Source organism: Camelus bactrianus, chromosome 3 (genome assembly GCF_048773025.1).
Source record: "Camelus bactrianus isolate YW-2024 breed Bactrian camel chromosome 3, ASM4877302v1, whole genome shotgun sequence".
Taxonomy (NCBI): Eukaryota; Metazoa; Chordata; class Mammalia; order Artiodactyla; family Camelidae; genus Camelus; species Camelus bactrianus.
The window spans coordinates 117,411,313-117,426,320 of record NC_133541.1 but is presented as its reverse complement, the minus strand read 5'-3'; the positions used below and the strand labels follow the sequence as shown (position 1 = coordinate 117,426,320).

General features: G+C 47.8%; 1 protein-coding gene across 7 annotated transcripts in view; it reads right to left on the bottom strand.

Annotated features, from left to right (window-relative positions):
* SNAP47 (synaptosome associated protein 47) overlaps positions 1–15,008 on the bottom strand; it is an 85,486-nt gene that overhangs the window by 2,168 nt on the left and 68,310 nt on the right. For 3 of the 7 annotated variants that reach the window (XM_010953682.3, XM_074361086.1, XM_074361087.1), the window contains one exon: positions 9,136–13,836. In XM_010953682.3, the coding sequence (XP_010951984.2) occupies positions 13,690–13,836 (147 nt within the window). In that variant the 3' untranslated portion in view covers positions 9,136–13,689. Of the gene's footprint in view, positions 1–9,135; positions 13,837–15,008 lie in introns of those variants that run through there. The other 4 variants (XR_012505742.1, XM_074361084.1, XR_012505743.1 and 1 more) reach the window with 3 other exon arrangements.

Genomic DNA, 15,008 nt, shown 5'->3' with positions numbered 1-15,008 from the left:
CAAAGTGCCCGTCCCTCTTTCTGAAAGAGACTGGTCAGAGGTGGGTGCCAAGCATGGAGTCCTTCCACAGGGACAGTTGACATCTTCCTGGGGGACCTTACCTGTCCCGGGCATGGGGCCCTCCTTACAGGAAGGGGCCCTAGGACCTCCCACGCCTTCCTCTCCCCAGGACCCTGTCCCAGGCCTTCTGCTTTTTGCTTCTTCGTTCCCATCACTCCACGAGATACTCCCCTGCTCAGGGACACCCCCAAGCTGGGGGCTTCAAAGTCTAGGGCAATAAAAAGTAACTTCTCCCAGCCGCACAGCCCTCAGGGGTCCTCCCCTATACCACCCAACTGGACCTTATGCAATCACGACCCTAAATGGGGTTTGGTGCCAACTGTGTGCCAGGCATGCCCTTTGGGTACAAATGGTACTCCCTTGATCCCTGGTGGGCCTCACTGGAAGGGTGGAGGAGCCCAGCCACAGGAGGTTATAGCTGATGCAGCCAGACCCTAACACGGGCTCCGGCATCACCTCTGGGCCTGCCTAGGGCTCCCTCTGGTCACAGCTTTCCTGCGATGCTGAAAACAGGGAGGGGCAGATCCTAAGATACCCTCAAAATTCCTGCCTTGGTGTACACACGGTCTCTCCCAGTTATTTAATCAAGTGCTAATAAGGTACTGCTGCAAAGGGATTTTGCCAACAGAATCAAGGTCCCAGATCAGGGGACCTTAAGACAGGGAGATATCCAGGTGGGCCTGACCTAATCACATGACTCCCTTTAAAAGCAGTTTTCTCCAGCTAGCTGCAGAAGGGGGGCCTAGATTCACAGCATGCGAAGGATTTGGCTGGCAGCTGCTAGTGTAAAGATGGAGGGAGCCATGGGGCAAGGAACAGGGGTGACCCAGAAGGGCTCAGAGCGGCCCAGCTGACAGCCAGAAAGGAAATGGGGACCTCAGTCTCATGGCTGCAGGGAGCTCAGTTCTGCCAACAACCTGGATACACTTGGAAGAGCCCCAGATGAGCCCAGATGAAGATGCAGCCCAGCCAACACCATGATTTCAGAATTCTGGCCTCCAAACCTGTAAGAGAGTGAATTTCTGTTGTTTCAAGCCACCCAGTTTGTGGTCCTTTGTTATGGTGGCCCCAGGAAACGAATAGAGATGTTATTACCCGGGGGTGGGGTGCCATTCAATAGATGCTTGCAAATATGGAAGTGGCTTTAGAATTAGGTAGTGGCTTGAAAAGTTTTGAGACCCATGATAGAAGCAGCCTAAACTGCCTTGGAGAGACTATGGTATAAATATGGATGTGCAAACCTCTGCCAGCGAGTGCCCAGAAGGAAATGAGTAACATGTTATTGGAAACTGGAGCAAACTTGTAAAGTGGCAGAGAACTCAGCCGGACTGTGTTCTACACAGAACTTGTAAACAAACAAGAGGAGATTTCTAAGCAAAGTTTTGAAGGTGTATCCTGGTTTCCCTTGCCATGTGTAAGTAACATTTGAGAGGGAAGACAGAAATTGAGGATTTGGGAAATTCTCAGCCTGTTCAGACAGCAAAAGATGCTACCATTGGGAGATTCATGGTTAGCAAAGTGTGCACTGGTGAGAAAGCCAACAGTGTGGCTGAAGAGACTGAGGGTGTGTCTCATGGACGCACTCAGCCATCTCAGCAGAAACCAGCCTAGAGATGGGGTTACCCAGGAAAGATCTATGGAGGACCTTCTTGTCTGATGGTGTGGATCTCCATGACAAACACAGGAGACCCACAAGTTTTTGGGAGAATGTTAATCAGCAGAAACACTGCCAGTTTAGACAGAAAGAGACAGAGTGAGAAAGGGCTCTTGGACTTCTGAAATCCTACAGGCAGGAAACAGGCTGATAGTTAATGAGTTGCTGACATGTTCTGTCCTTCAAGAGAAAGAATGACTCCAAGAGTGGAGTCTTGGGCCCAGAGGGCAAAGCCTTGAATCACAGAGGATTATTCTCAGGTCTTGAAACTGAACAGAATTTGCCCTGCTGGATTTTGGTATTGCTTGGACCAGAGACTCCTTTCTTTCCTTCCTTCCTTCTTCCCTCTCTCCTTCCCTTCCTATTTTTTTTTTTAAAGTAATTTTTCTTTCTTAGAGCAGTTTCAGGTTCACAGCAAAATTGAGCGTGAAGTACAGAGAAGGTATGCCCTCTCCCCACAGTGTCTCGCCACTATCAAAATCCCACAACAGAGGGGTACGTATGTTATAATCGATACGCCTACATTGACACATCATTGTCGCCCAAAGTCCATAGCTTACATTAGGGTTCACTTTTTTTTTTAAATTTTATTTTACTGAGTTATAGTCAGTTTACAATGTTGTGTTAATTTCCAGTGTAGAGCACAATTTTTCAGTCATACATGAACATACACATATTCATTGCCACATTCTTTTTCACTGTGAGCTACCACAGATCTTGTATATATTTCCCTGTGCTGTACAGTATAATCTTGTTTATCTATTCTATATATACCTGTCAGTATCTACAAATTTTGAACTCCCAGTCTCTCCCTTCCCACCCTCCTCCCCCATGGCAACCACAAGTTTGTATTCTATGTCTATGAGTCTGTTTCTGTTTTGTATTTATGTTCATTTGTCTTTTTCTTTTCTTTTCTTTTTATTAGATTCCACATATAAGCAATCTCATATGGTATTTTTCTTTCTCTTTCTAGCTTACTTCACTTAGAATGACATTCTCCAGGAGCATCCATGTTGCTGCAAATGGCGTTATGTTGTCATTTTTTACAGCTGAATAGTATTCCGTTGTATAAATATACCACAACTTCTTTATCCAGTCATCTGTCAAAGAACATTTAGGCTGTTTCCATGTCTTGGCTATTGTAAATAGTGCTGCTATGAACATTGGGGTGCAGGTGTCTTTTTGAAGTAGGGTTCCGTCTGGATATATGCCCAGGAGCAGGATTACTGGGTCATATGGTAAGTCTATTTTTAGTCTTTCGAGGAATCTCCATACTGGTTCACTTGATGCTCTATATTCTATGGGTTTTGACAGATGTATCCACTATTATAGTAGATTCACTGCCCTAAAAATCTCGTGCTTTGCCTATGCATCTCTCTCTCCCCTCCCAGTCCCTGGAAACCATTCGTCTTTTTTTCTGTCTCCACAGTCTTGCCCTTTCCAGAACATCATAGAGTTGGAATCATATAGTATGCAGCCTTCTCAGATTGTTTTCTTTCACTTAGTAATACACATTCATGTCTCTTTCATGTCTTTTCATGACTTGACAGCTCATTTCTTTTTAGTGCTGAATGACATTCCATTGTCTAGCTATACCACAGTTCACTCAGTGCTTTGGACAACAGTCATTTATCAGGTATGTCTCCTGCAAATATTTTCTCCTAGTCTGTGGCTTGGCTTCTCATTCTCTTTACATTGCCTTTCACAGAGCAGAAATTTTAGATTTTAATGACGTCTACTTTATCAGTTCTTTCTTTCATGTATCATGACGTTGTTGTTGTATCTAAAAAGGCAACACTACGCCCAAGGTCGTCTAGGTTTTCTCCTGTGTTATCTTCCAGGTATAGTTGTATCTTTTCCATTTAGGTTTATGATCAGTTTTGAGTTAATTTTTCTGAAAGATGTAAGATTCATTTTTTTTGGTGGCGAGAGGTATGTGGATATCCAGTTGTTCTTGGACCATTTCTTGAGAAGACTTTATTTGCTCCACTGTATTGCCATTTGCCCTTTTGTCAAAGATCTGATGACTACATTTGTGTGACTCTCTGTTTCTGGGCTTTCTATTCTCTTTTACTCATTTGTCTACTCTTTTACCAGTGCCACACTGTCTTGAGTACTACAGCATTATAGTAGTCTTGAAGTCAAGTTACGTCGGTCCTTTGACTCTGTTCTCATTCAATACTGAGTCACCCATTCTTGGTCTTTTGCGTCTCTATACGGACTTTAGAATCAGTTTGTTGATAGCCACAGAATGACTTACTAGGACTTTGGAATTGCATTGAATTTATAGATCAAGTTGGGAAGTACTGACATCTTGACAATATTGAGTCTTCCTATCTGTGGATGCCAAATCTCTATTTAGCTCCTCTTTGATTTCCTTCATCAGTTTTTGTAGTTTTTCTCCTATAGATCTTGTACATATTTTGTTAGCTTTTTACCTAAATATTTCATCTGGGGGAGGGGTGCTAATATAAATGACATTGTGTTTTTAATTTCAACTGCCGTATGTTCATTGATGGTACATAGGAAAGTGATTCGCTTTTGTATATTAACACTGTATCCTGCAACCTTGCTATAATTGTCTATTAGTTCTGGCAGTTTTTTTGCAGAGGGGACGTCAGTTCTTTCAGATTTTCTACATAGACAATCATATCATCAGCAAGCAAAAACAGTTTCATTTTTCTCTTCCCATACAGTGTACATTTTATTTCCTTTTCTTGTCTTATTGCTTTAGCTAGGACTTTCGGTACAATGTTCAAAAGGAATAGTGAGAAGGAACACCTTTGCCTTCTTCCTGATCATAGCAGCAAAGCTTCTAGTTTCTCACCATTAAATATGATATTTGCAGTTGATTTTTTTGTAGATGTTCCTTATGAAATTGAGGAAGTTTCCCTCTGTTCCTAGTTTGCTGGGAGTTTTTATCATGAATGGGCATTGGATTTTGTCACATGCTTTTTCTATGGCTATTGATATGATCATGTGATTTTTCTTCTTTAGTCTGTTGATGTGATGGATTATATTGATTGAATTTTGAATGTTGAACCAGTCTTGCAAAAATGGGATAAATCCCACTTGGCCATTGTGTGAAATCAATTTATGTACTGTTGATTTGCTAATATTTTGTTGACGACTTTTGCATCTATGGTCATGAGAAATATTGGTCTGTAGTTTTCTTTTCTTTGAATGCCTTTGTCTGGTTTTGTGTTAAGGAAAAACTGGCCTCATAGAATGAATTAGAAAGTTTGCCCTGTGACCTCACTTCCTTGATGGATCTAGGAAGAGTTGTTGACTTTCAGTTTCTTCAGCCTTTAACTTGTTAGGATGGAGTATCAACTTCCCAGCTCCTCACGTGCCCGATAGGAAACAGTAACTCTTGTGACCCTTCCTAACTTCCATTCCCCAACTCCCTTTGGAGTAGGAACAGTCCGTCACTGGTATCATATGCCTGTCCTACCACTGTGTTTTGAAATCAGAAAATTTGTTTTCTGGTTTCCCAGGTCAGAGATGGAGAGGAACTTTGCCCCAGGATGGATCATACCAAGAGTGTCTCCAATACTGGGATTTAGATGATTCAAGTCATGAGACTGGAGCTGATGAGATTTTGGATTTAGAGCTGTTATGGAATGGGTTGAGACTTGTGGAGATGTTGGGATGGGATGAGTGTATTTTGTATGTGGCATGGATGTGAGTTGGGGACAAACAGAGGGCAGACTGTAACAGGCTGAATTGTTGCTTCCCAAAAGATATGTACAAACTCTAATTCCAGGAACCTGTAAATGTGACCTACTTAGAAAAAGTGCCTCTACATATGCAGTTAGATTAAGAACCTTGAGACGAGCAGATCACATAGAATTATCTGGTGGATGCTAAATCCACTGACAAGTGTCCTTATAAGAAAGAGGCAGATGGAATTTTGAGACAGACATACAAGAGGAAGAGGTGATACACAAATGCAGTGGAAATGAAGAGATGTGGCTTCAGGCCACCAGAAGGTGGAGAGGCAGTACGGATTCGCTCCTAGAGCCTCTGAAAGGAACAGGGTCCTGCGGACACCTTGATTTCAAGATTCTGGCCTCCAGAATTGTGAGAGCATAAATTCTGTTGCTTCAAGCCACCCAGTTTGTGGTATTTTGTCACAGCAGCCCCAGGAAAATCACATCCCCGTTTGCTCTTTTGTACAGTTTGCAGCCAGGCCAGCTGACTCCATGCTGTGAGGTCTAGCTAAGAGTGAAGGGTTGGGTGATGGGGAGACCCCACCCATGCTGAGGACTGCGGACTGTGAGAGCTGAGCAACAGGGAGACCCCACCCATCCATGCTGATGTTCTTGTGCTGGGCAGTGTGACAAGGGAGAGCTGAGCAAGCAGGAGTGGGTGGTGCTGTGAGCAGCTTCAGGCTAGTGTGTGACGCCAGGAGGGCAGAGCGATTACTTCACAGGACCCAGAGGTCAGAGTCGGCTCAAAAAAGATGTCTTTCCTCATGACCTGCATGCTCCAACCAGGGCACAAAGCAAGGGAGGCTTCAGGTTCAGACAAATCCTGATTTTGGGTTAAGCTGGAGGGGTCAGGACACAAGAGTCCCCTGGGCATTTCCCCCTCACCCCCCAACCCCACTCCCATGCCCAGCTATTGCTCCAGTCCCCTCTGTGACCCTCCTGTGTCAGGCAAGGCAACGTCCTGCATGGACAAGCCAATTGTAAGAATGGTAGTCTGTGAGCTTAGCAGGCAGCTGCTGCTTCCAAGAGGAAACCCATTTTCTACGAGATAGGGCATAAATGGGTGGGTCTGGGTCTGCGGCTGGTATCTGCACCCTGAGGAGCCCTGGCTCACCCAGACTGGGCCCCACAACCTGAGACATTCTCCCTTCTCCCCACACTGTCCTCTCTGTGAGCTCTCTCCTCTTTCCTGCGGGCTCACTCGCGTCAGGCAGCCAGGATCTCAGCAGGCCTTAGAGGCTTGAGTGCTGACCCTATGTGGGTGTTAAGTGTTTGTTTCCTCGCCTGTAAGAAGGGTAAACACAGCTCCCCTCTGGGGAGCTTCTGTGAGCACTCAGAGCAAGGCCAGCACACAGGAGCAGACTTGTGTTTTGCTCAAGATGACTCACTTACTGGGCACTTGGGAGCGGGCCCCCAGGCTTGCCCTCTGACCCACCCCCGTCATCTCCATTCCTAATCTTCATTCCCAAGAGGCGCATCTCAACACTACCGTCACATTAGGAAACAAACCATCCCGTAGAGCATCGCTTCCACTGGAAAATGCAGCCCAAGGTCCAAACAGCTGCATCTAAGGGATCTTCCGAGTCTGCACATTCTCTGCTTGTCCTCACCTTCCACGGCCCCCTGCCCCCTTCCAGGGCATCTGCCCCGAAAGCCTCTAAAAAAGGGCCAGCCTCATTAGCCTCTCAGCACCAGATCCACGGGCTAGGCATGGGAATGGGGCAGCCACTACTGGTGGGCAGGGGCGCCCCAAACCGTGGAGGAGGAGGCCCCCCGGGCAGCAGCCTCAGGTTGTCTGTGCATCTTCAAGACGCCTGTGGGGCCTTGGCCCTCCTCCACGTACGGCTGGGTTTCTGCACCCTGCCCTTTACTCATTCTAGGGAACACGCCCCTTTCCCTAACACTCCAGCCTTCAGGAGGGACGGATGGGGGAAGTGAGTTGCCCACTATCTTAGCTCACACTTGCTCCCTCAGGGCGAGAGAAAGGGGCAAAGTCTGTGACAGGAGACAAGAGTGAAATGCAGAGGACCCTAGGAAAAAGTGCTGCTTCAGACCCGGTGGGAGAACGTGCTGGAAAGTCAGTGCGTGCCAGCGCAGCCCAGGAGAGTAGCCACTCGTGATGGGATGATGCGGGACATGGTAGTCCTCGCAAGCGGGAGCCCGGCCCGCAGAGCACAGCCTGGACCCTGGTCCTGCTCATGGCTCCCTGCCCCTGCAGCCGGGGTCTCCTCCCCTGGGCACTGCACGTGGCCCCTGGATGGCTCTCCTGGGTTGGTGAGCAGCTCCCATTGTCTTTGAATCGATACCTTCCCCACTCTGCCCCTGCGGGCCTGCTTCCCTCTGAGGAAGCTGAGGGATGAGACAGAGCAGCCCTTCTGGGAAGCGGGACCACCCCTGCCTTCAGACTGGCTGGAGGACCAGCCCTGTGGCTTTTCACTTTCAAAATGAATCAGGGAAAATTACCTCCTGGGCAAACCCACTGCTATTCCAAGTTTCCAGATGGGTGCCAAAAGCCGGAGATATTATGTGGATATGGAAATCAGTTGCAAATGTGAAAACTGACTGCAATTTGCATGTCTTTCAAGTTTGATTCAAACCCACAGCTAATAATTAAACTGGCAATAGTGAGAGGAGAGGGAGCTCCTCACAGGTGAGGCCAGTGGGCATCAGAGGTGCATCCGTGAAGTGTGGTCTCACACCAGGGTTGATGCCCCAACCAACACAGCTGCCTCCAAGAGGGCATTGCATCAAATCGCAAACCAAACCAGAGCCCCCGCCCCAAGTGACCGCATACAGTGCGGTTTTCTGTGGTATTTGAAAATGTCCGAAGGACTGATTTTTATTTTTCCCTCTCTCCTAAAATGTGTGTGTGTGCTGATTTTGGGGGCCTTCAGAGAAGATGACTTGTGGAAACCAGCACCAGCCATTTCCCATCTCACTCCCCTCTCTCCACTGTCCCCTTTTTCTGCCTTTAAAAGGAACAGGATTGACTTTGTCTCACTGATGCGGGATGTGGGCTTCGAGGCTCTCGACAGCTGAGCACAGTCAGGAAACGAGCTGGCGGATGTCCAGTATTTTTGCTGTAAACATCTTTGCTGTAAGCAGTTCCACCGCACAACTGATTGGCTGTAGGGCAATTTTGCCGTAAGAGATAAAATAACTGTGATTCACAGTAGTCTTTGGGAGGACTAATTATCGATTCTTTAGCTGATTTAGATACAACTTGTTCTCTAATACTTTCTTTACCAAATTTATCATGAGATACTAGAAGCCTAAGGGAAAAGAAGAGTCAACGGCCTCCTAGCCCCCAAAAAGAAATGGCTATGTGATTCCTGATGAGGGTAACTGCTTTTTTTTTTAATTAATTAATTTTTTAAAAGTTTTTTTTGGGGGGGGGGGGAGGTAAGTAGGTTTATTTATTTATTTGTTCTTAGAGGAGGTACTGGGGATTGAACCCAGGACCTCATGCAGGCTAAGCATGCGCTCGACCACTTGAGCTGTACCCTCCCACCTAAGCTTCTTGAAAATGGTGAAAACTTCTTGCTATTTGATAATGGAGTACATGATGTAGACAGAATTTGGGTATTTGGCACAGAATCTGGTTTAGATTATTTGGCAAAATATAAGGACTGGAACACGTGATGGAACATTTAAATGAAGTCCAGACATGTATTACCATTTATACACAATAAATATATTGATAAGACATAGCATCCTTCATCTGCTCATTTTATTTCCAGAGAAATCTGAAGAGACTCAACAGTTTTTTCATATCATAAAGAACTTATATCTGACATTAGATCCTGAATCCTTAATGATCAACTTTGAGAAAGTGTCACTTTCCCTAAGACATACCCAAATACAACCATAACCATGAATCTACACACATTCAAATGTATTCAAACATTTTTCTTTTTTCTTTTGGGTTTTTTTGGGGGGTGGGGGTAGGTAATTAGGTTTATTTATTTACTAATGGAGGTGCTGGGGATTGAACCCACGACCTCGTGCGTGCTCCACAGTCACTGTACCACTGAGCTATCCCCCCCCATCAAACAGTTTTCATATCTCCATTTTTTTCACAATAGACTCTTTTAAAGATTTTGTCATTAATTTCTCATGTTTCATTATGTTCTTTTTGTCTTTTTCATTATGTCCTTTTTCATCTTTTATAGCGAGAATACCAAGAAGCCTCCCAGCCACGAGCCTAGGTTCAGCTCTGGCCACTGGCAGCAGTGCTATGTGACGGGCTCGGGCCATGCTCGGGCTGAGGAGGGAAGGACGCTGCCCTCCAGGGCAGCCCAGGCTGCACAACTCTGATGTGAAACCTCAAAAGGAACACACCCACCTGGGCAGGTGGCTACAGTCACCTGCAGCCTGTTCTCACAACCTGCAAGCTAAGGACATGCCTGAATTTTCAAATGGCTTAAAGAAGAAAATCAAAGCGAGAAAACATTTCACAACACATGAAATACACGTTCTAATCTCACAGGCAGTTTTATTGGGAGCATAGCATGTCCGTCTGCTCAGAAGCCCAGGCTGCCTTCATTTAACAGCAGGCCTGAGACATTTCAACAGACGTCATGATGGCTTGAAAAATGAAGTATTATTTTCTACCTGGCCTTTTATAGACAAAGTCTGCTGACCTCTGCCCTAAACAAATGAAAGATTCAGCCATTTTTGATGAAATGTCAAAGCAGCTTCATTTCAGCTCCATGTTGGTCTCACAGCTGCATCAGACGTGGGTCTTGCATTTTGCCCACCTTTACAGAGTGTAAAACTGAGCTCAAAGCATTTGGTATTTTAGGAAGTGCAAACGCCTTAAGGAGTGACAACAAACTAACAGAATCCATTCCCTCCGCCACAGGTTAAGGGGCAAACAGATTTTGGTGCTGAAATAAAGCACACGGGTGAGCTTGACCCTGTACACAAACCAATCAATGTCAGAGGGCAAGCTCCATAACAGGAAAGTAAAAAAACAAAACAGGAGACACAACAGGTCCTGAGCCAAACACTGGCGATGATGGTGAGACAATGGGATTGTGCGCCATTCCTGCCAGTCTCTTGAGGGTCTGCTCACCTGATGGGATCCACTGGGTTCCAGGCATCGTGACACTTAGTTCCTGGGCTGCCTGAGGATGGCAGGAGATCCCCAGCCTACCTGCTCCTCTCCTTCCCCCGGTATTCCCAGTGTCCGATCCCCCTCGTGCCCCTCCCGTGCCCAGAATGTGGAGGCAGAGCCGGAGCACCAAGAGTTGAGGGAGCGGTGGGAGGTGGAGTCAGTGCACCTGGGCTGGGGACCAGTGTGCTGTGGGAGTCACTGCCTGGCTTTACAGGGTTCTTGGCAACTTTGTTTCAGCCTTAGTGACTAACAGTCTGACAGATGGATTTTCTGCTACTTCCTGGAAGGGGTTATGCTTAAAAAAACTTAACTCTGGGGCCAAGGTTTAAAAAATAGCGTAAAATGGCTCTTGATGGCTTTTTTTTTTTTTTTAACTCTCTTTAAGTCTCCACATAGACAGACCATAGTCTCTAACAATTATTCATGGGAGAGAAAAGTCCTGGAGAATAATCCTGTTGTGGTACAATGTCTTCAGTACCACACACCTGCATGCCCAGAGTGTCGGGGCTTTATGCGTTCCCAAGTGATGGATAAGGAGAAGGTGAGGCCCAGAGCGCTCAGCGCTAACTCACAGGCACAGGCCACCAGCCGGGTCCCACTCCCTGCTTTCTAGAGGCCTGTTACCAGCCGAGGTGTGTGCAGCCCTGATGCCCCATGAGTGCTGGATGGTATCTGTTTTCAGGACAAGGAGGTGCCAACGGGCCACTGAAGGGTGAGCTGAGAACCCCTGAGCGGGGTCTGCCTGGATTCAGAACAGCATTACGAATGGAACAGATTCACTTTCATTTTAGCTGCCCAGGGCTCTCCAAGCTAGATGGAGAGAGAGAGAAAATAGGCCTGGTGGTAGCTAAGTCCCTTGGCCTGTGGATCTTGTCCTGTGTGCTCCTTAGAAACATCTGTGGAGCGTGTGTGCCCACAGAGATGCTGACTGAGGGGCCCGGGGTCGGTGTGTGCACGCACATGTGTTGGTGTCTTCTGAGGCCCTGGCCCGAGCCCAGTGTGTGGCCATGGTGAGAACCAGGCACTCGGCCTCGGGGAAACTTGCTCCTCATGGGCTGCCCCGCCCCCAGCACTGCTCCAAGTTCCACGAGGACAAGGATCCAGCCGCTGCCGCCTCCGGGCATGAGCTCTCGGTAACTGTCCTTTCTGACACATTGTCACATCTGTTGCGCCCTCGCTGCCCCTCCCTGTCAAGGATAAGGAGAAGAGGCCACCCGGGGGCCAGACCGCCCCTGAAATGGGCCTGAACTCTGAGGGCCCCAACCCCTGATGTGCCAGGCACTGTCAAGGGCAGCCGCTCACACGCCTGCATTGCAGTAAGGAACCTTGAGAGAACAGGCCCACCTCTCATTTTGGAGGCTGGTAAGTACAAACCAAATGAGACGAACAGAGACTAGGGATGTAAGTTAGCAAGTTAAAAAAAGAATCAAAAGCCCTTATGAACGTGACTTTCTAGAAGGGCTACTTTCCATGTCTTCTTGGAATAGGTCAGCTTCCCAAGGCTGCACATCCCTAGACGGCCCCAAATTCATGCCCACTGAGAACCTCAGCACGTGCCCTTATCTGGAAATAGGGTCTTTGTAGATGTCATCAAGGTAAGTACCTTGCAAAGAGATCACCCTGGATTAGGTGAGCCCTGACTCCAATGACAGGTGTCCTTACAGGAGAAAGGAGAGGCAGACTTGAGACACAGAGACAAAGGAAGACGGCCAGGTGAAACGGAGGCAGAAATTAGGGTGATGTAGCCACAAGCCCAGGGACACCAGAGGCACCAGCAGCTGGCAGGGGCAGGAAAGAGCCTCCCCTAGAGCCTCCAGAAGGACACAGCGTGCTCACACCTTGACCCTGGCCTCCAGACTTGGGAGAGAGTGCATTCGCATCGCAGTAAGCCCCGTTTGCGGTACTTCGTTAGGGCAGCCCCAGAAAGCTAACACTGCACCTGTGAACTCATTCTTAAAAACATCCAGGGCTTAGGACGCAAGTGGAGCAGTGCTGCGGGGCGGCGCACGGCCTGGAGGCTCCTTCCTGGCAGGGCTGTAGGAGAGGTACTTTAAAGTACCATCTCTGGGAGGTCTCAGTGAGCCCCTTGTGCGTAGTTCTTTGAGGGGCTACTGCAGAGCAGTCTGGGGTGGCCTGTGGTGAGAAGGAAAGGGGATCGCCCACTTCTCCACTTTCCCCTTGTCTTCCCATGAGGGGCTTTCCCAGGGACACACTAAGACACCCCAAACCAAGCGGAAAGCAGCATCAATGCATATCTTCAAAAAATGTCTTAAAATTAGCACTTGTCTTTTGTTTCTGAATAGAAATGGGGCAGAAAAGCAAAAATTACTTTTTAAAATAGGTAGTTTGTACTATTTTCATGTTTGACTAAAAACTGGGCAGTGAAAGAGTATTTATAGGATGACCTTGAGGTGACTGGACTCTCAGCTTTGGTTGGAAGATCACAATATAACCAGACACTGACCTGTCTACCAGAGGGAAATGGAACGAAAGGAAAGGCCGTGGGGTCTAGGCCGAGCGGTCCACGTAGGAGAGGCGGCTCAGGCCTGAATGTGGCCCCAGAGGAGAGATTCTGTTCACACGGGGTACGCCTGCAGTGTTCAGATGGGCAGAGAGTTAGAAATAAGTAGACCGCTTTCACAGAGACAACTCATCCTTTTATGCTTATCAAGAATGGAGAAAGGATGAAAGCGCGGTTAGCTGTGCTGCTGGAGGCCTGGGGTTGTGACCATGCAGTGGCCCCTGAGTACTGGGTGCAGCCTACCCTCAGGGGAAGAGCCACCGTGCTGCGGTGGCCGCCTCAGTAGGGCTGAGCCCCAGATCCGAATGCACATGTGCTCCTGGCTCCCCGCGCAGCCCGAGAGCGCCTTGTGGGAAGGCTGCTCACTGCGTTTGCAGGAAGAACTCCCCTCCTGTAGCTTTACCTTCAGATCCCTTGGTGCAGCCATGATTACCCCAAGCTAAGCTGCCCACCGCCCTCACAGCCGCCTTCCATCCTGAGGCAGCCGTGCACCTCCTGGGACAGGGCCCTTGGAATGACTTCCTGGGGTCTTCATTTCAAGGAAGCATGCAGGGGTTGAGAACAACATATTCAGAGAAGTGATTCTCATTAAAAGCAGTCACCTCTATGGTTTCTTTTCCTCCTATGTTAGTTTTTTCATTCGTCGATTGTGCTTGTCAATGGTTAAGGTTGTCCGGTCCACCGCTGCAGTGAGGTCGTCCAGGGCCTCATCCTGTCTCTCCAGCTCCGTCTCGGCATCCAAGGCAAGATCCTTCAGTTTCTTCAGGATCTGCAAGAGAGGCACAGATGACAGGAAGGGCTGCCTTTTCTTCTCACAAAAACAGAGACTATTTCTTTCCATCAGTTTTACAACACTTAAGAAATTCGGTGACAATGAGGGTGATGAAGACCCTGAGCACAGAGCCAGAGCCTGCGGCTCTGAGCCTGGGTGCGGGTCTCAGCTCGGCCACTTTCTGGCACTAGCTGCTGGGAGATGACGTATCTGCCTTCTGGCCCCGGCTCCAGGTTATCGGCAAGGAGACTGACCACACAGCCCAGGAGGTGCACCCCTCGGGCACTGCTACATCCAGCCCATGGTTCGCTGTTTCACTTGATGCTGACAGCCTTGCTGCGGATGTTACCACATTCATGTGGAATTCCTGCAAACAGTAGCATGGCAGGCTGGCACAGGGCGGAACCAGGGACCTGGAGCCTACAACTTAGATCTGGGTTCCAGCTCTCGCCTAATCACTGTTTTCATTACTTGTCTAAACCCAAGCACCTAGGTGCAGACTAAAGCTGGAAAAACAAAATTGAAAAAGAAAAACAAAATCCTTTTTCTCTGTATGTTTGAAATACTGTATATACAAATACAAAAGGTGGAACAAAACAGCAGAAATAACACAAGGCAATGAAGCAGTTACACGACACAACCCCATGAGCCTAGCGGCAAGTGCTGGGAGACGGCCCTGGGGTTCTGCAGGGAGGAACGGGCAGCACCAGCAGGCACAGACGTGTGGAAGACACACAGAAATGCATAAACCACGGCGATGCCGCAGGGGAGGGTGGTGCAGGGGAGGGTGGTGCCCGCAGGGTGGAGGGCACAGCCAGATCAAGGAAGCTGGATGGCAGCCCCTCGCCCCCAGAGTTGGGACTCATGTCATACTTCATACAGTTCCATGAACTGGGTGAGAGCAGCCATTTTATTACAATCCTTTTGAGACTAGCTGCATTGTGAAATGTGCTTTTAATTACACAGTTACTGAACCTGGGTTTAAAAATTCAATGTCCTTAAGCTGACAGCAAAAAGAAATGATTTTACGAGAAATCTTAGTGACCAACTACTTGCAATAAATGTTAATACCTCTTCTCTTTTAGAGAAAGTTTCAGATCATTGGTTAGATCAAGAAAAAGGCACTGCAGAATCTAAATGATTAAGATGAGCCCTTGGTGCCCTGTTTA